Genomic DNA, 24771 nt, shown 5'->3' on the forward strand with positions numbered 1-24771 from the left:
TCCTGTGTTTACTCTCAGATCATTTTTCGGAGTGCTGATTTAATGTTTACATCAACCTTTTGTGACTTTGGTAACACTTTACTTGACAGTAGTATTCATAAGACCATCATAATTATGACATGACACTGTCATTGAAAAGAATGGTATAAATTATGATATGAAAAAAGTTGTTAACAGCTTTAATAGTTTCTTTGTAAAAATCGGTTCAGAATTGGCTGCAGGTATTCCGGACCAGGACGCCGACCACTATTATAAAAGAATTAAATGGAATCAGAATTCAATCTTTCTCTATGCAACCAGTGAGCAGGAGGTGATAAATACTGCATTGAAGTGCAAGAGCAAGCTGTCCACCGACTGTCACGATATTGACATGTTTATTGTTAAAAAAGTTATACATAGTATAGCAACGCCCCTCACTTATATTTGTAATTTATCATTTCAATCAGGTCAATTTCCAAACAAAACGAAAATTGCTAAAGTAATTCCAATACACAAAAATGACAGTAGACACAGTTACACAAATTATAGACCGATATCACTATTACCACAATTTTCTAAAATCTTGGAAAAACTATTTACCTGTCGATTTAATAATTTTCTTGATAAACACAACATAATTAACCAGGGCCAGTATGGGTTTAGAACAAAAACAACCACCTCAATGGCAATTACAGATGCAGTAGAAGAAATCACAAATGCATTGGATGAAAAAAAACATGCAGTTGGAATTTTTATTGATCTAAAGAAAGCTTTGGACACAATTGATCACACAATTTTACTCAAGAAACTACATCTGTATGGTATCAGGGGGGGTTGCTGGGGAGTGGTTGAGAAGTTGAGGAAGGGTACAATATGTGAAAATAGGGAAATGGTCATCAGAATATCTCAGTATCTCTCATGGGGTCCCTCAGGGGTCCGTTTTGGGACCAAAATTATTTAATATTTATATCAACGATATATATACTGTATCTCAGTTATTGAAATTTATACTTTTCGCAGATGACACAAACATATTCTATTGTAGTGAAAACCAAAATGAATTGGTAACTACCGTAAATGAGGAATTAAGTAAATTAAAGAGGTGGATGGATATAAATAAATTATCACTTAACTTAAATAAGACAAAGGTAATGATATTTAGTAACCTAAAATATAACGCAGAACTACAAATAAAGTTTGATGGGGTCCCAATCGGGAATGTAAATTTCTAGGAGTTATTATAGACAGTAAATTATCATGGAAACCCCACATCAGACACATCAAAACCAAAATCTCCAAAAGCCTGTCACTAATAAACAAAGTGAAATCATACCTTGATGACAGTGCACTCCGCACTTTGTACTGTTCTCTAGTGCTCCCATATTTCACATATTGTATTGAAGTGTGGGGAAACACTTACAAATCTACCATCAATTCATTAGTCACGTTGCAGAAACGTGCGGTACGAATCATACATAAGGTTGGATTTCTCGATCACACCCCAGTTTATTTGCTCACTCAAAACTATTAAAAATCAAAGATCTTGTAAAATATCATACAGCTATAATGCTATTTAAAGCAAAAAATGAATTACTGCCCCATAATTTACAAAACCTATTTAAGGTTCGTGAGAATATCCATAGTCTGCGAGGCTCTGGAGATTTTATGTTGCCAAGATTTCGAACTACTTGCAAACGTTTTGGTGTGTCTGTATGTGGAGTGAAACTCTGGAACAATTTAGACAATCATTTCAAGCAGTGTCAGAATATCAAAAAATTTAAATCGTTGTATAAAAATATGGTCTGGTCACAATATAATGACATTTGCTGACAATGTGTGTTGCTGTTTTTGTCAATTGGTGTAAATATTGAAATTATTGTGAATGAGCCAACATTAGTTGGTTGTCTGTTGGTTTAGTTGTTTTTGTCTGTTTTTCCTTTTTTCTTCTGTTTCATTGTGTGGACAGGAGTATCCCACGAGTAAGGATGCTGGACAAAAATCAGGGGTGGGACAAAATAAGTTTTTTCTTCTTCCCACTCCCTTTCGAGTGCAATTATTTTTGTTGAATTATATTGTATGTCTTTTGTTTCTTTTGTGTGTGCATGCTCGAAATAAAAAAGTTTCATCATCATCATCATCATCATGACTACTAATGAATGCTTATGACGAATGTCATCAAGTGTCATCCGTCAAATTATGCCACTTTTGAATAGATGTAAAAGATGTGGACCGGACATACTGTAAATGGAGTTAGTGACATAATGACTTCCGGCTTGACTTCTGGCACTCTAGTTCAGGGGTCCCCAAATTTTTCCCTGTGAGGGCCACATAACTTTTCCCTTCTCTGATGATGGGCCGGGGTCAGTTTGCAACAAAAAAGGTGTGACGATTGCCGGAGTGCCTAAATGTAAAAATTTTTTGTTTTTCAGAAAGCCACAATCAAATAACCCTTTCTGGATTCTTAATGGAACAAAAGTAAATAAAATTAAAGAAAATAATAATAACAATATAAAACAATATAATATATAGGGCTGTCAAAATTATCGCGTTAACGGAAGACAATTTAAAAAAAAAAAATTAATCACGTTAAAATATTTGACGCATTTAACGCACATGCCCCGCTCAAACAGATTAAAATGAAAGCACAATGTAATGTGCACTTGTTACTTGTGTTTTGGGGTGTTTTGTCGCCCTCTGCTGGTGCTTGGGTGCGACTGATTTTATGGGTTTCAGCACCATTGTGTAATTATTGACATCAACAACGGTGAGCTACTAGTTTATTTTTTGATTGAAAGTTTTACAAATTTTATTAAAACGAAAACATTAAGAGGGGTTTTAATATACAATTTCTATAACTTGTACTAATATTTATCTTTTAAGAACTACAAGTCTTTCCATCCATGGATCGCTTTAACAGTTAATAATGTTATTGCTGTCTTGTTGATTTATTGTAATAATAAACAAATACAGTACTTACTGTATGTACTGTATGTTGAATATATATCCATCTTCTGTCTTATCTTTCCATTCCAACAATAATTTACAGAAAAATATGGCGTATTTTATAGATGGTTTGAATTGCGATTAATTACGATTAATTCATTTTTAAGCTGTGATTAACTCGATTAAAATTTCCAATCCTTTGACAGAAACCCAGCATAATATAATATAATATAATATAATATAATCAGGGCTGTCAAAATTATCGCGTTAATGGGCGGTAATTAATTTTTTTAATTAATCATGTTAAAATATTTACGCAATTAACGCACAAATGTCCCGCTCAAACAGATTAAAATGACAGCACAGTGAAATGTGTACTTGTTGTGTTTTCCGGAGTTTTGTCACCCTCTGCTAGCGCTTGGGTGCGACTGATTTTATAGGCTTCAGCACCCATGAGCATTGTGAAAGTAATTATTGACATCAACAATGGTGGGCACTAGTTTATTTTTTTTTTTACAAATTTTATGAAAACGAAAACATAAAGAGGGGTTTTAATATAAAATTTCTATAACTTGTTCTAACATTTATCTTTTAAGAACTACAAGTCTTTCTATCCATGGATAGCTTTAACAGAATGTTAATAATGGTAATGCCATCTTGTTGATTTATTGTTATAATAAACAAATACAGTACTTATGTACCGTATGTTGAATGTATATATCCACCTTGTGTCTTATCTTTCCATTCCAACATTAATTTACAGAAAAATATGGCATATTTTATAGATGGTTTGAATTGCGATTAATTACGATTAATTAATTTTTAAGCTGTAATTAACTCGATTAGAAATTTTAATCGTTTGACACTCCTAAATATAATATAATATAACATAATATAATAATAACACTATTAATAATATAATATAATATAATATAATATAATATAATATAATATAATATAATATAATATAATATAATATAATATAATATAATATAATAATAACACTATTAATTCAATCGATAATAACCAAACAACCCTCTCTGGGTTCTTCACAGAAAAAAAAACAGGAAATAAATAACACTATTGAGGGAAAAAAAAACGTTTTTGTTGTTGTTGTTGTTCAAGGGGCCGGACCAAATGTGGAGGCGGGCCGTATCTGGCCTGCGGGCTGTAGTTTGGGGACCCCTGCTCTAGTTTCTTTCCCCACCGAGCAGTGGGTGCCACTGAGCCCCTCCACATTTTGAGCTTCCCCTCATTGAAAGAACCAGCATCCGCCACTGAGTTAATCAAGTTCACGATACAAACATGGAGCGGGGAAGAAAAAAAAAAAAAAAAAAGAGTTACAAATACTCAAAATAACTTGACTAAAGAGAACTTGACAATTTGAGTTGCCGCTACTTCAAACCTTATTATAACTATGACTTATTGGAAGTTTGATACTTTACAGTGTACTGTTGACATTCCCCAAAGGCAACGTGTCACCTCTCCCAACCTAGTTCCAATCTACTAATCCTCCTTTACTAATCCTTTCTGCGTATCATCTAACCATCCTTTGAACTTGACATAAAAACCCCTCACTGTTACTGTGTCACAACTAGAGAAGAACCAAATACAAATGAACTACCTTCATATAAGCAGTAATTATTTTGCATTCCATCCTCTTTACTCACCCAAGCTGAGCTTCTTCTCCATCCAGGCCAGGAGATCTTTAGCGTAGCGGCACCACATCTTGGCGTACTGCAGGGCCGTCTCCACGCCGTCCTCGCAGCGGCAGAGCGCCAAGTCGGCCTCGTGGACTGAAAGGGAGTACATCAGCATCATGCCCGGGTTCCCAAAACAATCCTTTTCCAATCAGTTGAGGTGAAAGAAATCATAGTTTCCAGAAGGTGTCGCTATGCCGTCCATTGAGCAATAAAAAAGCTCTGTTTTTGAAACTAGGCCTGGTAAGGGGGGCGTTGACACGGCTAGCCAACCCCTATCATCAGTCCTTGTGATTCTTCAAAACAAAAAGTGCTCACTCAGGCTTTCGAAATCAATACCAAGGGGATTGCGCGGCAACCTCGCTGGAGGATTAGCTGGAATGAACGCAGATTGCTCGCTCTGACGAGCTTCCCGAGTTGGCACCCTGCCAAGTGACAGGGTGTTAAAAGGAATGATGGGTAATGAATAGAGCTGGGTAGTAACGCATTACATTTACTCTGTTACATTTACTTGAGTAACTTTTTGAGAAAAAATGTACTTGTTACAGTAGTTTTACCCCCAGTATGTTTTACTTTTACTTGAGCGGATTTGTGAAAAAACAATACTCCGCTACTTTGGGCTAGGGTTGGGAATCTCTGGCATGAAGCCGATTCGATATGTATCTAGATACACAGGTTACGCTTCGATTAAAAAAACGATACATTTTTAAGGCCGAGCGATTCGATACGATTTGATACAGTGTAAGAACGATACGGTTCGATAGAGTGAAAACGATACGATAGTAAATATTTGTTGCGTGTGTTTGTATAGTATTTTAAACATAAAAAGACCACATTTCTAATATAGCAAAATTAAACAACAAAATTTCATACCAATGTTATGTTTTATTTTTTTATGAAAAAAATATGGCTTACTATATGACCGTCATTTTATTGGATGGGATTGATAATAAAATAAAACTCCAGTGACGGACAACAATAAAGTGCAGTAATTCAATTACTGTATTTCCTGGTGTTTTTAACACAAGAGGTAAGTAATTTAAGTGCAAACTTTCAACGTAAACATCTTACAAACAAAAAATATTAATTATATGCAGCAGCTCTACAAAAAAAAGAATTAAACCTGCTAATGTTATCATAAATAAATAATAAATTATGCTTTACGACTGTTATAATTGGGGGAATAAAAACATGGCATTTTAGTCGGACAGGTCAATAATCAGTACTTTAACCTAATGCACAGCAAAGTCATTCACTTATGCCTGTGCTTCCTCATTTTTTATTCCTTATCACTGTCTATATCTTTTTTGAAGGGCAGATTTTTCTTGAGGAAGATCAACTAATCCACATGTTCATGTTTAAGTAGACCGCGTTTCGTGGAAACAATATGCCGCCCTTTCCACCATTGTAGTGGGTTATTTTACAGGGTTAAAAACTCACGATCTCTGTACCGCTCCACACTTCACACAAGCTCTGTCCCATGCGAACAGATCTGTCTCCCTTCATCACTTCAAAGTCCGACTTTTGTTTTCCTGGGTGCGTTGAAAATCAATCGCTATACGTCGCTGGCGTCGGTGATCACACTGTACATTGTTTTAGCATGCCGCTTCTTTGCCACTACTAGTTTCGTTTTGGGCTGTGAAGAAAATGCTACAGAGCGTGCGTTACAGTGGTTTCGTTAGCTCTCGCGTTGTTATGACACGCCCACGACCATCGGGTAATGACGGCGACTAGTAGCGGTTCTGCCGAAATGCATGGGAAGTTGAGGCAACCACGACTGTGAGTAATGCTTGTCCATATTATATCATGCGTGCAGTCTCGATCCAAGTGCGCTGTGTGGTGAATGACACAAACGCAGCATGTGAAGTAAAAGCTAAATTATTATCATATTAAGCAATGCATTGAACAAGACATTAGAAGCCGATTCTTGTGCTCACGATAGCCGAATTCTATCTCTACTATCGGTTCATTGAATATTTGGTGGCTAATTACTGTCGAATGGTAACTTTACTATCGATACATCTATATCTCTCACCTGTAAAACCGGATATCCGGTCGTATCGGTTTATCGTTCTCAAGCTTACTTTGGGCTACACTAGAGTCATTATATTTTTCCTCTTTATTGTACATATTAGCTTTATTTATTTATTTTTTGCCAGCTATGTCAACAGTAGCTCTAACAATTTTGACCAATGAGACGTTGAAACAATAATCACATGACTCCATTATACAGTACCTGACAAAAGTCTTGTCGCTTATCCATTTTGTAGAAACAATTGCTAATAACCTGACTTTTAATTATTCAATTGGTTTCAGAAATGGCTCATATTAAAGCTCTGACCCTCCCAAATGATGTTGAATGTACAAAAATATATTTGTTTCACTGCAAAAAGAATTATAATTTAATGAAGACATAAAGGTCAAACTTTGGCAAGACAAAAGTTTTGTCGCTTACAGAAAGTAGTGTGAATATTGAACAAAAAATGTACTTCAAATACAAAAATATTAAAATAAAATTAAGTAGTGATGCAGTGAGATCCAAAGTGAATATTTTGTATGACTTCCATGGGCTTTGGCAAGGATTCATTCAATTTATTGATGAAGTCAACAGGAATATCAAAGAAAGCAGTCTTGCATGCCTCCCAGAGTTCATCAACATTCTTGGGTTTCGTCTTCCATGCTTCCTCTTTCATCCTGTTCATGTCTGGTGACTGGGCTGGCCAGTCCTGGAGGATCTTGATCTTCTTTGCCTTGAGGAACTTTGAGGAAGACACTTTTATTTATGCATACAAAGGCAACACAAATGTGATCCTTTTGAATCTTCTCCTCTGTGTGTCTGCAAAACCATGTTTTTTTTTTTGTTTGTTTGTTTTTTTTTAAATATTAAACTTTCCCGGCATTATTTGGTTGTGCAAATGCTTTTATAGTGAACATAAAAATATGTAGACTATTTAAACATTAAGAAAACTTGCGTTTTTTTTCTGCCAACTGAGAATTTGTTACGAAGGACACTTATTTATGCACACAAAGGCAACAGAAATGTGATCCTTTTTGCATCTTCTCCCTGTGTGTCTGCAAAACCCAAGGTTTTTTTTTTATATTAAACTTTCCCTGCGTTATTTCGTTGTGTAAATGCTTTTATAATGATCATAAAAATATGTAGACTATTTAAACATTAAGAAAACTTGCGTTTCTTTTCCTGCCAACTGAGAATTCGTTACGAAGGACACTTTTATTTATGCACACAAAGGCAACAGAAATGTGATCCTTTTGAATCTTCTCCCTGCGTGTCTGCAAAACCCAAGTTTTATTTTTTTTATTTTTTTTATATTAAACTTTCCCAGCGTTATTTCATTGTGTAAATGCATTTATAATGATCATAAAAATATGTAGACTATTTAAACATTAAGAAAACTTTTTTTTTTTCTGCCAACTCGAAGAAATGAAAATAAATTGCTGCTGCGTTTTTTGTGGGGGGGTTTTCCACGTCACTCCAACAAAACAAAACAAAAAATTGGGTTTTCGGGCTGGGCCTGCAAATTTAGTTAATTCATCGGGCTCGGGCCGGGTCGGGCTTCAATACCAGCTGGCCGTGTCGGGTCGGGCTGGATTTTTTTAGGCCCGATCTAACCTCTATTGCACATATATAGTGGGCTAGGCCTACATTTTACTTTTGTTCTACATTGCAATTTAGTTGATGTTTTGTTTGCAACTGAACTGATCCCTGGATTGATATTGCGATAAAGATGCTGCAGCACTACAATATTTTCTTTGTCATTTTCTTTAATATTTACTTGAATATTTTTATTGATGGGTCGTTGTGACTAAAATACAGTGACTGGTATTACTGATTTTGCAAAGGAGTTCAGACTGTGTAAAAGGCTGCTACTGTGTGTAAAAAAAAGAGAGAGCCCTGGTCTCATTCAAAGCACTAATTAAATGCTGTGATGTTTTTTTTTTTTTTTTTTTAAACATATATATCTGAAAGTATTTTCATTTGACTTCAACCAGGAGTGACACAAGAGCCAATAAAAAGTTGTTTAATGTCTGACCGCTTGTGTTGCCTCATGAGTCACGAAAAATATGCTTTGCTTTCGAATTTTAATGCATCCCAGGCTTTAATGCATCGCGATGCATTGCCGAATCGAACCGAATCGAATCGTGACCCTCTGAATCGAATCGAATCGTGAGGGCAGTGCCGATGCACACCTCTAATATCTATCTAGCCTCTTTGGTCCTCGGGTGGTTTTGGCTAAGCAAAGCAAATGACCGTCTAAGGTGCTCGTCATATGATCCGTTCAAATATCTTTTTTTGTACATTTCATTCATTTTTGTTGTTTGTTTTATTGCAATACAACTTTTATAGACAATATTTTACCGGAAAATTCTTCATGTTAAAGTCATATATAGGAAAGTCAATTACATGCAATGACACTTTTCGGCCACCAGGGGGAGCCTGGTCCCCCTTAAACTCCGCTTATGCTCATAATGTACATGCATCATGAGTCATATGTAGCAAATTACAGTTTGTGATGAAGAGACGCCGAAAAGGGAAGTGCTGTCGGTGGCGCAGACAGATGCAAAACAGGTTGCCAGATGATAACCGCAAAACAAAGCGAGACGCGGTTGGGAGATAAATGTCGTCGCGCCCCCTTCCACCTTCCAATTGCCACCGTGTGGCTTTTAAACACTCCATCCTCTCCCAGCAAAAAAATGCTCCCTGTGGAAAGTTTAGTCGTTGCTTTTCTCGGCCTCCTGTTGGTATTTACGGCCGGCACACACGCAAGCAGAACACCTCGTGGGGTAAAAGAGTGCAGCTGCCTCCTGCTTAATCTCAGTTTAATCTCATTACTGCACTGCAATTACAACTCAAGGCGAGGTGGATGAAAACAAGCGATGGAAAAAACATGGTAAATTAAAGAGCATACAACAGGAGAAAAAAAAGTCTTAAATAGCATTATTATGTGAATAAGACTCATATTTTGAGATGATTCGACTATATACAACAATTTAGCAAAGCGCAGATGACGAGAAATTAGTTTTTTAATCTGCCGGTTAGCCACGCCTACCATTATAGGGCTCTAGCGTCCCCAACAGGTGAATGACGTCAGTGGGTGAATGGGCTCATCGGTTTTACTATTCGGCCCATTGAGGGGGAATTATTCAGAATGAGGTAAACGCGACGAAGAGAGCCGCAAAATTTCATTGTTTCAGTCTCTCTACTCCAATATTTTTACAGGATATTCTTTTTATCCAAGTATTTTTCCCCAAGGACCAGTCAGCCCGTCGAGGGGGAACTATTCACAACGAGGAAAACGCGACGAAGAGAGCTGCAAAATGTCATTGTTTCTGTCTCTTTACTTCAATATTTTTACAGGATATTTTCCCCAATTGCTAAATAAATGGCATGGTCATGACAAATAACAGTCTTGTGCTAAATGGAATATGAAATAATAAAAATGCACTTATTCAGGACGACATGGCAAAATTACTCCATAATGGTCAAAACTGTCGACTTCTTTACTGTCGCACCTCCCGAACGATATTTTATGACACCGAAATCGGACATATGTCATTTCCCTTCCCTGGCTTCGGAGAATGTAAACAAACCAAGTGGCGTGACAGCTAGCCGACATGCTAACCCGAACCGAGTGATGTTTCAAAGTCTTCGAAGTGGAAAATTACACATAACTAGCCCAGATTATTTGACATGACGACTGGGTTGTTGATTGTCTTCGCGGATCGGCAAACCGCCCGGCAGAGAGCAATTTACAGTTCGTTCCCCGGAGGAGGGCGGCTGCAGTTGTTGTGCAGCTAACGTTCAGCTAATGTGCACGAAGAGAGCTTTTTATATGCCTATCAATAATCAAATGTAAGTAGTCCTTTATTTAAAGAAAGTTTGTAGTGTTTACTTTGTAACTCTGTATTTGTATTTGACATAATACAAAACAAGATGTTTACTCACTTCCTCGTATATCCAATGGTCACACAGTAGTAGGGCTTGTTTTGGCCAAAATCCACGGTGAATGGAAATCTTTTGAAACTCCAAAAAGGCGCACACGCCTCTCCCTCATAAAGCAAGATTTTTCTGCAGCCGTTTGGCAGGCGTGATGCGAAAAAAAAACCATGCGAAAAAAAAACCTATTAAATCAAAATCAGCTGAATCCTTAGTCCTCATACACAACAGTACCGCTGTTTAGTGAAGAGGACGCCTTCACCCGTACACGTCACAGCGCCCTCCTCCTCAATGCAAGACCGAAGCCGGAAGTCACTCATTTTCATGGCGCGGGATTAAAAAAACTAAATAAATATAGCGATCGCTTCCACACACATCCAAGCGGTCCATATCATTCAGGATCATAAAATGCCGCGTGTATTATGAAATAAATATGCTTTTTCGTGTCACATACATTTTAACTCAATGGCTACTGTTGATGGTGATAGGTGTGCTTCATGTGGGTTTGACACCTCAGTGCCACTGACATTAGATATTTGGTTAAAAAAAAAAAAGAGCCTCACCTGATGTGATTCCATCACCTTCAAAGGTTACACAGCTTTGCTAAGAAAAAAAGATAGCTATTTTAATACATGTAGTTGCATAAATCAAACAAAAACAGCACCAAAAAAAGTAAAAAAAAAAAAACAAACTAATAAAATCATATCTACTTACAGATGCTTCACGTTCAGCGATTTCTGTATTCTCATCGGCGATATTCTGCGAGTTAAACTCTAAGGCATCAACCATCAGATCATCTTTGTCACTGAAAAAAATTGAAATAAACACACATGGATTACAAATAATACAAATAGCCCATGTACAGTTAAGTCAAGGCCCAGTTATGCATATTTTCATCTCCTAAGAAATTATTGCTTAGTCAGCTCTTACTAAAGCAGCAGCTTCCACAGTCAATAATTAAATTGTACAGAAAAAAAGGAATTGCATCATCCCACTCAGGGCAGTAATGACATCCTTCTAAAAAGAAATGTCTAATTTTACACACTTGGCAGCAAATCATCAAGTTTCAATACCATTGTCAGGCTACAAATTAGTTAAAAGAGGAAGTTCAGAATTTTGGGCGTTAGGCTTAATTTTCAAGTTGATCAAGGGATTGAAATTGTCGGTGGAGTTGGTTTCAACAATTTCTGTGCAGTTTGTTAGTTATATGTTTGTAGCAGGGCTCTGGAGTGGCTAAGCTAGGGTGACCAAACGTCCTCTTTTGCCCGGACATGTCCACCTTTCACGTCGTGTCCTCCTCATCCGGCCGGGTTTTATAAATTCATGAAAATGTCAGGGTTTTTATGATTTTTTTCACGGGACCAATTTGAAGAGAATCCCTCCGGCCGCTGGGGGGCATCGCTTGCCCGCATTGACGTGGCTCCTACTAGTAGGGGCGGGAGAAGGAGTACAGTTTAACCTTTGTATTATGGGGCATTACCGCCATCTACTGGGTTGACGGTTTGGCAAGAGAACACTAGAACAAACAGTTACAGACTACAATAAGGAGTAGTTCTTAGAGACCTTTATAGTGCTCCGTACACTAGGCCTGAACGATATATCGTTTAAACATCGCCATCGTGATGTGCGCATGCGCAATAGTCCCATCGCAAGGACGTGCGATAGTTTTTTCATTTCATTTTTTTAAATCCACAAACGTTTGTTTTGAGGAAGGAGCGCGAAGGACAGCGCACAGCCTCTCATCTCATTCCCTCCAACTCGCAGTCATCGGCTCCTCCCCCTCCCCTGCTACAGCGGAGTGGAGGGAGGAGGGGCCGAACAGCAGAGCGGAGGGAGGAGGGGCCGTTTTCAAAGTGAAAGCAAGCAACACGTTGAATAGGGAAGACTGTCTCCAAAAGGAGTTTTGGAAGTACAGTATTTTGGCTATCGACAAGAATATAAGGAACAAAAAACAGCCCTGTTGACAGTGCCTCGCCATGGTTGCCTCAACAAGAAGTAATCCGTCGAACATGTGGGACCATTTAAAACGCAGGTATCTATGCATTCCTGCTACGAGCTTCCCATCAGAGGCTTTTTAGTACAGGTGGGAACATTGTTACGTGCCAGCGTTGTTGTCTCAAGCCTGCAATGGTGGATAAACTAGTAGTCTTGGCCAAAAACCTATGAGACCCAGTTGAGAATTGCTGAGCAAGGAAGGTGGACGGACAATATGCAGACAAATACATAAATTTGGGAGTTAAAATGGTTCTGTTATTCATCAGTTATTTGCTGTTATTCAGTTCAATTATTTACAAGTTCAATTGAGTTTCTGTTTCTTTTATATTTAAATTAATTGTAAATCGTATTTTTCAAATAACTATAGTACAGCTGCACATAAAGTTTTGATACTTAATATTTTTTAAATATTTTTACAACTTTGTTGCAGTTTTGCAGTTTTATATTGTTATATTTTGTGTAAACAACTCAGGGGACTAATGCACTTGCACTTTTATTTGACAGATTTGATATTTAAGTTCAAATATGTTGACAACTTTATTGTTTTACTGAGGTTTTTATTTATTGTTATAGTTTGTGAACAACTCTTATTTGTCATATTTAATATTTTTGTTCAACTATGTTTACAACTTTGTTGTTATTTTACAGAAGTTTTTATTTGTTATATTTTGTCAAAAACTTAGGGCAAGGCAAGGCAAGGCAAATTTATTTATATAGCACAATTCAACACAAGGCAATTCAAAGTGCTTTACATCACATGAAGACCATAAAAATCACATTTAAATCAACACAACGTAAAAACCAAGACAAAAGATCGCATTTAATCACAGAATAAAAATAAATAAATAAAAATAAAACAAAAATAGAAATAAAGCAAAAACTACTACTAATAATAATCATTGAAATCAGCAATGGAGATAAGCACAAGAGGAATAGAAGGCAGGTAGATTGAAATATATAGACAGTTATGGATATGCAGTGCTAAACAAAAGCGTTTTTAGCCCTGATTTAAAGGAGCTAACAGTTTGAGCATACTTCAGACGTTCGGGTAACTTGTTCCAGAGGTGAGGAGCATAGGGGACGAATGCACCTGCTCTTTTATTTGTCATTTAATGTATTTGCTGCTGTTGAAGTGTCAAATATTGTGTTCAATAAATTATCTATTATGTGCAGACATTGCTTCCTGGATCCCTTCATAATAATACAGCAATCTTAATCATTCACAAATGAAACGGTATTATATGAATACACTGTGGTCACGGTGTGTCATGCAAAGTATTTCCAAACAGCTATTCAAGTCATCTAGTGAAAATTTCTTTAAAAAAAAAAAAAAAATATATATATATATATATATATATTTTTTTTTTTTTAACTATCGCAATATAATATCGCAATATATTGCACACCTCAAAAAAAATCGCAACAATAGTTTTTTCCAATATCGTTCAGGCCTACCGTACACCTTTCTGTAAGTTTAACTCCTGCTCATGTGTCTTCTGTTGTATATTGGGTTGTATGTGTCCAAAGAGATGCAGTATGTTGTACTAGTCTTGGATTAATTGTTCTGCGTTCTTCCCAGTTGTTAAGTTTTTTTACGATAAACACGTATATAATGGCAACTGCTGACTTCTGTCAACTTCTGTGAAATCCCGTTTGGTGTCGCATCATTGCGCTGCCGATGATTGTAAAATTTTATAGCAAAGTTCGATTTTGCCTCGTCTCCTGTTACCCGCTAATAGGGTAGCTATCAGTGAGTTAAGCTGCGCTCGGCATAATGGAAAATGTAGTTTTGAACGGCTGTGTTTGGAAACATTCTGGTTGAATAGTTTGTCAGTTTATTTTGGTTATTGTTTGCGTGCAATCTAGAACATTGAAGGAGAATAAAAATTGAGTAGGTATAACAATTTCTCAACCACAATTGTCGTGATAGTAATTGAAAAATGTTTAAGTGGCACTAGCCTACTGTGTGTCTGTATTGACTACGATATTTCCACGGGTCTACATGATATTTTTTTTTTGTCAGTATTTTCAGTATTTAATTTGGGGTTTTTTTCCCTCGTTTTTATTGTTTGTTTTTTAGTAAGAATAAAGCCTGTTGAGTAAAAAACTTATTCCCATATAGTATATAATATATACTATATGGCTATATATATACATATATATACATATATACAGGGCCTTGCAAAAGTATTCGGCCCCCTTGAACCTTGCAACCTTTCGCCACATTTCAGGCTTCAAACATAAAGATATAACATTTTAATTTTTTGTCAAGAATTAACAACAAGTGGGACACAATCGTGAAGTGGAACAAAATTTACTGGATAATTTAAACTTTTTTAACAAATAAAAAACTGAAAAGTGGGGCGTGCAATATTATTCAGCCCCCTTGCGTTAATACTTTGTAGCGCCACCTTTTGCTCCAATTACAGCTGCAAGTCGCTTGGGGTATGTTTCTATCAGTTTTGCACATCGAGAGACTGACATTCTTGCCCATTCTTCCTTGCAAAACAGCTCGAGCTCAGTGAGGTTGGATGGAGAGTGTTTGTGAACAGCAGTCTTCAGCTCTTTCCACAGATTCTCGATTGGATTCAGGTCTGGACTTTGACTTGGCCATTCTAACACCTGGATACGTTTATTTTTGAACCATTCCATTGTAGATTTGGCTTTATGTTTTGGATCATTGTCCTGTTGGAAGATAAATCTCAGTCCCAGTCTCAGGTCTTGTGCAGATACCAACAGGTTTTCTTCCAGAATGTTCCTGTATTTGGCTGCATCCATCTTCACGTCAATTTTAACCATCTTCCCTGTCCCTGCTGAAGAAAAGCAGGCCCAAACCATGATGCTGCCACCACCATGTTTGACAGTGGGGATGGTGTGTTCAGGGTGATGAGCTGTGTTGCTTTTACGCCAAACATATCGTTTTGCATTGTGGCCAAAAAGTTCAATTTTGGTTTCATCTGACCAGAGCACCTTCTTCCACATGTTTGGTGTGTCTCCCAGGTGGCTTGTGGCAAACTTTAAACGAGACTTTTTATGGATATCTTTGAGAAATGGCTTTCTTCTTGCCACTCTTCCATAAAGGCCAGATTTGTGCAGTGTACCACTGATTGTTGTCCTATGGACAGACTCTCCCACCTCAGCTGTAGATCTCTGCAGTTCATCCAGAGTGATCATGGGCCTCTTGGCTGCATCTCTGATCAGTTTTCTCCTTGTTTGAGAAGAAAGTTTGGAAGGACGGCGGGTCTTGGTAGATTTGCAGTGGTCTGATGCTCCTTCCATTTCAATATGATGGCTTGCACAGTGCTCCTTGAGATGTTTAAAGCTTGGGAAATCTTTTTGTATCCAAATCCGGCTTTAAACTAAAGGGGCCGAATAATATTGCACGCCCCACTTTTCAGTTTTTTATTTGTTAAAAAAGTTTAAATTATCCAATAAATGTTGTTCCACTTCATGATTGTGTTCCACTTGTTGTTGATTCTTGACAAAAAAATTAAATTTCATATCTCTATGTTTGAAGCCTGAAATGTGGCGAAAGGTTGCAAGATTCAAGGGGGCCGAATACTTTTGCAAGGCACTGTATATATTAAATATGGATCGATCAGGTCTGATCACGTCATTTTCAAAGTATCGGAATCGGTAAAAAAATATCGGACATGCCTTTTTTAATACATATATATTTTTTAATTTAATTGTTTTCTAATTGTATTTAACGTTACAGACAAAATGTCTTACACTCGTCCAGAGTGTTTAGTTTTGGTTTAAAGTAGGGCTATCAAATTTATTGCGTTAACGGCGGTAATTAAAAAAAAAAAAAAAAAATTAATCACGCAATTAACGCATGCGCTGCACGACCCACTCATGCATTGTTGCGTTCAATCTATAATGGTGCCGTTTTACCTATATATAGAGCTAATAGGCAGCGTAAAATGAGTAGAGTGAATTTTGACAGTCTTTGGAGCCTTTTTTTAATTGGCTAACGCCTTAAAATCCCTCTCTCAACAATTAGAAATATCGTGTGAAGCAATGTGGGGAGGAAAGGTAGCAGTTGATCTTTTTTCTTAACACCCTATATTTCCCAACGCAGAGAAGATATATCAATTGGTGCCACTACGCACAGTCATGGTTGCACTTCTCATCATGCATTTTGGGTAGAACAGTTAAATGGCTACAGTATCATTTACTGAAAGCTCAACAAATACACTAGATGGCAATATTTAGTCGCAATATACAAAGTCACATTTATCCTTTAATAATTACAAGTCTTTCTATCCGTGGATCCCTCTCACAGAAAGAATGTTAATAATGTAAATGCCATCTTGAGGATTTATTGTCATAATAAACAAATACAGTACTTATGTACTGTATGTTGAATGTATATATTCGTCCGAGTTTTATTCATTTTTTTCTTAATGCATTGCCAAAATGTATATGATCGGGAAAAATTATCGGGAATGATTGGAATTGAATCGGGAGCAAAAAAAAAAAAGCAATCGGATCGGGAAATATCGGGATCGGCAGATACTCAAACTAAAACGATCGGGATCGGATCGGGAGCAAAAAAAAAACATGATCGGAACAACCCTAATATATATATATATATATATATATATATATATATATATTTTTTTTTTTTTTTTTTCTTTTATAAAACTGAATTTTTCTGTCCAGACAGAGGAGGCACACTTTAAATATATTAAAGTGATATCGGCATTTTTGAGTGAACTTCGAGTAGAATATTCAAGTATCTCGAGGCCAGGCCGAATGTCCTCTTTTTTGGAAATCAAAATATGGTCACACTAGGTTAAGCTAACGCGAGCAAGCACCATTGACTTGCTAACAAAGTAACAAACTGCACAAAATAGAGTGGCTAAGCTAGCGCGAGTCAATGGTGCTTGTTACTACCCGATCGTGGCGGATTGCTACTATTTTCTCTCGACTGATGATTTATAGAAATAGACAGTGTTGTCAATCTTACTTTAAAAAAGTAATTAATTACAGTTACAAATTACTTCTCCCAAAAAGTAATTTCGTTAGTAACTCAGTTACCTGAATGTAAGAGTAATTAGTTACTTGGCAAAGTAACTGGTGATAATTTTCAGGGTTTTTTTCTATTAAAAAAAAAACAACAACAAAAAACAGGTCACACAATGTGAAGTTTAAAGGGTTTTTGGGACAATTGGCCCTGGCCCAATTCTTTACCCTAAACTTAACTAGACACAGGTGTATTTCGAATATTGCAATAACTAGATAGTAACCTTTGCTATGTGTGGAAGTCATTTAATGTTGTGAATCAACCGTTTTAAAACTGTTTTTAAAAGTTTTAAAACTTAAAGATAGATTTAAGTTAAGTTTTGCCAATTTAGTATTTTAGATAAAAAGTTACTTAGGTCCGCTAGGAAGATTCTCTACAACAGAGCCTTCTTGAGAAGTCTACTGCTTTAAGATGGCGGCTGTTTACTATCGCATCTAGTTCTTTATAATACATGTTGCTAATGCCGCCGTGTCTGTCATTTGCATCCAGTTCTGTATATATGTGATATCTACCGAAGCATCATGTGGGCGTAGTTTGTAGGCTATCGGCTACAGTCAGGAGCCAACTAGCATAGTAGCATCACGTTTGCAACAAACTCCCTTGCCTCCTCCCACTTCTGCTCTGCTCTGATCTCTCGTCTCCGTGAGTCCGTCTTTTTCAGACTTTTCTCGCGTCAGTCAACCAACATCGCAACGCATAGTAACGCATGCCTTTCCCGCCTCAGTAACGGTAAAGACGTTGCCAAGATGAGAAAAGTAATTAATTAGATTACTCACTACTGAAGAAAATAACACCGTTAGTAACGCCGTTATATTCTAACGCCGTTATTAACAACACTGGAAATAGATATGTATGTGATAGATTAAACCAGTGTTTTTCAACCTTTTCTGAATCACGGCACATTTTTATATTGGAAAAAATCTCACACCACAAAGCAAAAATGTTCCAAAATTACCTTCTGTACAGTATTTTTAATTATAAAATAATTTCTCAATATTTATACTTACTCAGCGTTAAACTTGAGCCTGTTTAGATGAACACAAAGCCGATATCCTGGCAGGATTTTTTTTTTTTTAACACCTGTCCTGTTCAGCTGTTGCTGCTGGAAAATGGAAGCCTAAGTGTCCGGTTTGTGTGGACAGTTTTAATGTTTCACATTGAGAGTATGACATACTCCCATTGTGATCATTCAACATACCTCGTTTATTATGACAAAGCAGCGAACAGTAAGGGGTTATGGGGGAACAGAAGAAATACAAGAAAGAAAAGAAACACAAACAACAACAAGAAATACATTGAACGCCTACACTAACTATTAGTATGTTGGGGCTATTGTTAGCTAGATGTATTTCCGGTTGACACCATGTGGGGGGCCTGTTGACCAGGGAAAGATGGGGAGTGGGGTGTGGAAGTCTATAAGCTAAGTGATTGGAAGGGGTAGAGTGTACACAAATCAGCTCTGTGATCTAGAACCCAGTAATGGCGTGAATCCGTTGTGAGTGTAAGCCCGTTGGCGACCGACCCTACGCTGCCCCATCGCCAATCCCGGCACCGGGACGCCCCACCCGAGCACGCCCAATCACATACAGCCGCACGTGAGCCCCACCAAGCACGCGACAGCCACACAGACGAGCAGAGACGCCGCGCAGGTGACAAAACCAGGGTAGCGGCCCACACCCAGCCAGCTTGGGAGGGAAGGCAGTGGGCGGGGGTACCCGCACTCCCATCAACCGGCCCTCAGGGATGGGAAGAGGGGACACACTACCAACCCCACACCCACCCATCCTTGCAGGAATTGAAGAAACACACACACGAAGATCTTCAACAGCCCTCAGTCTCTCTCTCTGTTTTAATGTTTTATAGCTGTTTTCCAAAATTTCCGGGTTCACAGTGAGTCAGCAACCAGCACACTTTTGCTCAATAAATGATGTTTATTGATTAGAAAATGAAGAATAAATTAGATTTATTGATTACAATCCCACAAAGGCAAGCAAAAAACAAGAAAAACACCAGTGGTAAAGATGACGTTAGATCTAGTTAGTCAATCCCAGAATCCCCGCGTTACCGTTACAGCACAACAAACTGTTCCTTAACAATGAAAATCGCTTACCGTTGACAAATGAGCAGGGAGCCAACGCTCCGGCAAAGCGGCAAAGGAACAAAGCCAAGCGACCCGAACGTAATCCTCTGGCAGACTTCAGGGGGGTTGGGGAATCTCCCGACTCCTATAGGCACTTCTGACGCAGGGCCACTCCACTCCTCGCCCCCACGAAAACGCACCACCCGAACTCGTGAGACCCCCCCCTCCAAAGGTATGAGATTCCCCCCCAGTTGAGGCTCCCAGCGGTTAAAGTAGAATGTTTTTTTTAAGTTATCTCGTGAGATTCCCTCCTAACTATGGATACTCAAGCGCGTACTATGGTGCAAAACAAGTTATCCCGTGAGATTTCCTCCTAACTATGGAACTCAAGCTTTACTTGCATCATCAAGTCCAAGCTATTAAAATTTTATGACTTGGTTAACTTCAAAACTGCTCAAGTGATGTACAAGGCCCACGCAAACAGTCTCCCGCCTAACCTACAAGTTCTATTCCAACTAAGGGAATCAAACTACGACCTAAGAGGAATCAGATTGTTTTCCTATCGGGCAACTAGGACAACGTCAAAATCTTTCTCGATTACGAACATTGGGGCTCGCCTATGGAATACATGTGATGCAACGCTTACGAGTATAAAATCATTGAGTTACTTCAAAAAGATGTACAAAGAAACTATACTAAATCGCTACATGGACCAAAATGAGTCATAGCTGCACTGCACACACACACATCCGCTACAAATTGTTCCCACAACAAAAAGGCAAACAAAGGATGATTAAATGTCAGGGACAGAGACTAAGACATAACATTGCTTGCTCTGAAGATATGCCCTCCAGTAAAATGAGATTACTGATCTGCCATTGCAACTTGAGCACTGTGTTTAACCTTCTGTGAGATGGAGCTCCTTGACTGGACACTTTCATTGGACAAAATATTTTCTACAATGAGACCCACACCAAACCAGCGGACAATATTGCAAAATGCCATGGCAATCAATGACTTTTTGAAAGATACACGAGTTAAAAAATGGACTATGCAACACTAACATGCTAGACTGTGCGTCCCGGGCTGTTGGGGGACGGGTATCGATAAGCATTTGCTTTTTTCCCGTCTTCCTTTGTCTGTCATCGTCTTTTTTCGGGCAAATTCTTCCATATTCTGTGTCAATGTTTCTCCTTTCTGGCCAAACTATCCCACACTCTGTAACTGTCAATGATACTGATGATGATGACAATGACAATAAATTCATTCATTCATTCATTCAAGCGCGTACTATGTTGCAAAATAAGTTATCTCATGAGATTCCCTCCTAACTATGGAACCCAGGCGCGTAAAAAACAATACTATGGTCACAGAGGCAATCATACATCACAAAGGCATAATGTGCTAATGTTAAGGCATCACATAATATTTTCTCCCATCGATAGCATTTAGGCTTGAAAAGCTCAGAATTATCAGACAGGGGGACTTTAGCAATGTCTTTAACCGCATCAGGGCCGAGCATCTCACTGACAATGGCTTTGCAGGCAGGTAGTATTAATGTTTCTGCCACAGTGTGAAACTTGTCGGTTTTAGCAACAAGTTCAGCAACAAGGCTTTAAGGTCTTTCTCATTTACCTTCGTAGTTTTTCTCAAAAAAGTTGCCTGTTTCTCTTTGTTTTCATGAAGGCGAACAAAATAGTCCATTGACTTGTTTTGAAGAGACTGGGGTTTCGTTTGGAGAAGACGTGTAAGGTTGCTTGGCACCATGGCGCTGCTGTATAGCTGCTCGTGTTGCGTTTAAGCACTGCTCGGATTTTTAGCCATCAGCTACCGTACAGTACTGTCCTCGACAATGTGTTGGAATAAAACACAGGGGGAGGATTGATGGTCGTCACATATGGATAAAATGGAAAGGACACTTTTGTGTATATCGACACTTGACGAGTCTAATCAAATGATATACAGTGGACGTGCTGGGGTCCACATTGTCATGGACAGTAGGGTAGCTGATGGCTAGAAATCCAAGCAGTTCTTGAATGCGACACGAGCAATATCTCGCTCATCTACACATGAGCAAAACCGAAACCACCTACCCACTCCTTCTATTCTACTGCATCTCTGCCCGACGACGTAAAAAACAAAACAACAAAAAAAATGCGACATTGGATAATTTCTCGCGGCACACCTGACGATCTCCAACACTGATGTAACGTGGCAGAAAACACTCAGGTGACTGAGACCCCCAATTTGGCCAACTTTCAAAATTCTCTGATATGCATGTGTGATACATCATTGGAAAGCTTAAAATAAAAATTTTCTGGGGGAAGAAAAATTTTGGACAGGAGAGCATTTTTAAAAAAAAAAAGTTTTTTAAACAGCAAAACCCTATCTGAAGGTGAGAGCACGCGAGAGCAGAATTACAGATGCCATGACTTTGACGAGATATTATCGCGTACTTACCTTGTTTCGATAAAAAAAAACTCCATTTCGCATGTAACACTGAGTGTCAAGACACAACTGTGAATGGCCACAGCTGGACTTTTTGGGGATTTTATGGGTGAAACTTGGTAATATAACATGGGTCGTGATGCAGAAATCGCAGACATCAAGGAGTGGTCGAGATTTAATTTTTCATATATTTACCCTTTTAAATGTTTTTTTTTTTTTTCATTTTTCTTTGTTTGGACCGATTATCATCTAAAATATCTGGGAAATCGACAGTATGAAAAAAAAAAGACAATTAAGCAATAGTTATGAGGTAAATATCCGTGACTTTTTTACAGACGCCATTTTTTCATTGTGACGTAATTTGTTTAAAAGTATGCGAGTGAATAATTTTGTAAAGTGTTTATTTATTTATTTATTTTTTAAACTAAATATTAGACATCAATTAATGATTCTAAGCTAAAAATGACAGACATTTTGAATAATAAATATTATTACCTTGTTTTAATGGCTGGGTTGAAACAAAAACGGTTGCGCGACGTCTGTAAACGGTTGTTTCCAGGGTAAAACGGCCAAATTAAAAATAGTTCGGGGGCTCAATGCGCCATGAATCTGCTATGGCAGCATATAGACATATTGTTCTATCAAACACAACAGTTGTTTTGGCTTAAAATACAGCAGTTTATTTTAAAGAGGAGTGCAAGATCAGAAACTGCTTTTTCAGTCTTGTTTTTCGCCATATACATATCTGCTGTCATTGCTCGAGCGAAAATGGCATCGGTTGGCGCATGCGCTGTAGCGATCCAGTCACCTGTCACGATCGGGTAGGGACAGTAACTAACAAATAACTAACAAACAACACGGAATGCCTAAGCTAGCGCGAGTCAATGGTGCGTGCTCACGCTAGCTTAGCCACTTCAAAGCCCTGCAACTAACAAATGACAAACTGCACGGAAACCAACTCCACCGACCAATTAAACCCCCGCTACCTCGTAAATTAGGTCTAATGTCAAAAATTCTGAACTTCCATTTTAACTGTGGGAAAAAGTTTAGATTTTTCTAAGCACTGTACTTACATGGGGATAAAAGACAAGTCGAGATTGTCAAAGTCTCTGAAGATCTCGCTGTACCGCTTGATTTCACATTTTACCGGTGTTTTGACGACCTCTGAAATGACAAACAGAAAGGTTAACATGGTATGAGATTTCTCTTTTAAATAAATACATTGTTAGATGGGATTGTACTGACTAAAACCTGTACTCAGTCAAGTACTGGATGATAGTTGAGAATTTGAAGCATACACGGCGAGTCCATTTCTCTGATCCAATAGTTTATTTAGGTGGCGTTTAATAACTCAAAAGCACTTTACCCAAATAAAATAACAAAAAAAAAAAACCTCAAAAACATATCCACAACGGAACAAACAAAATGAGTACATTTTATTTGGGCACAATGCATTAAGCCACAGTCAAAAACGGTTTTGCCCTGTAACTACCAACACCTGTGTCATGATTAGCTGTCATTTTAAGTCACATAAAACCTGGTGCAATCAAAGAACAACCAATATCTTCAGCTGCATCATGATTACTAAAATTTAACAGTTGCCACGTTTACATGGAGCCAAATATTCCAATTACAATCGGAATATTTGTTCAAACCGAATAAATGTGTTCCATATAAACACCTCATTCGGAATGAACAGGCCCAAACCGAATGGAATTTCATTCCGATTCACAGGGGTGGAATATTCCTTCTCCCAAACCGATTAGAAGTAAAATTATATCATGTAAACAGGGAAGCGGAATGGTGTCTGGTTGCGTTCTTTCTGCACATGCTCCGTACTGACGTGGTGACGTCACTTGGTGACGTAAGTAACGTCACTTGCAACATGGCTTCCAAGCACAGCGCGCCTAATTGGAGTCCGGCGGAAAGATTGTATTTAATTCAAACTTTAAAAGAATTGAATATAATTGCTCGCTTAGACGGGCGTAAAACGAGGAACAGTGAACTATTTAAAAAAGTTCACGAGAGGTTACACAAAGCCGGAATAGACCGGAGCGTTGACCAGATTAGAAATCGGTGGAAAACGCTGACAACCGGCCACTACAAGGCAAAAGAGCAAAAGAGCAGAAGCGGATACGACCCCACAAACACAACAAGTGGGTTAAAGTTAAAACAGCAGCACTCTGACGATCGATCTCCATGTTTTGCAACGTGACGCTTTGTTTTGATTAATCTGCGCATGTCAGACGGCAGTTGTCAAACGTCCTTTCGGAATAAAGGCAGACACATGTAAACTATGGATCGGAATAGATGAAGTGACATGTAAACAGCTGATCTGAAATTTCCATTCGGAATGATTTGAATCGGTATGAATAAAAGTCAGCATGTAAACGTGGCTACTGACTTTTGTTATAATTGTATGTAGCACTTTTGGCAATTTCTACCATGTCTTGATGGCTGCACTTCAGCTCGCAATTCAGTTTGACTTGAAGGTACTGTAGTTCGTTAGTGTGTCCAATTATAAATTCAAACGTTCAATTGATAAAATTAACTTACCGATGCAATATTTGAGTCAGGGAACATTTCTTTTGATAATTCTGAGAAGTGATCAGCAATAGATGCAGGCAAATTGTGTTCG

General features: G+C 38.0%; 1 protein-coding gene across 2 annotated transcripts in view; it reads right to left on the reverse strand.

The window, feature by feature from the left end:
• The window catches only part of gmip (GEM interacting protein), a 67889-nt gene that overhangs the window by 33419 nt on the left and 9699 nt on the right, over positions 1-24771 (reverse strand). For both annotated transcript variants that reach the window (XM_057860916.1, XM_057860917.1), the window contains exons 2-5: positions 23207-23297; positions 11293-11383; positions 11142-11181; positions 4593-4718 (exon numbers count right to left, since the gene is read on the reverse strand). In XM_057860916.1, coding sequence (XP_057716899.1) covers positions 4593-4718; positions 11142-11181; positions 11293-11383; positions 23207-23297 — 348 coding nt within the window. The remainder of the gene's footprint in view (positions 1-4592; positions 4719-11141; positions 11182-11292; positions 11384-23206; positions 23298-24771) is intronic.

This window comes from Corythoichthys intestinalis, chromosome 16 (assembly GCF_030265065.1).
Source record: "Corythoichthys intestinalis isolate RoL2023-P3 chromosome 16, ASM3026506v1, whole genome shotgun sequence".
Taxonomy (NCBI): domain Eukaryota; kingdom Metazoa; phylum Chordata; class Actinopteri; order Syngnathiformes; family Syngnathidae; genus Corythoichthys; species Corythoichthys intestinalis.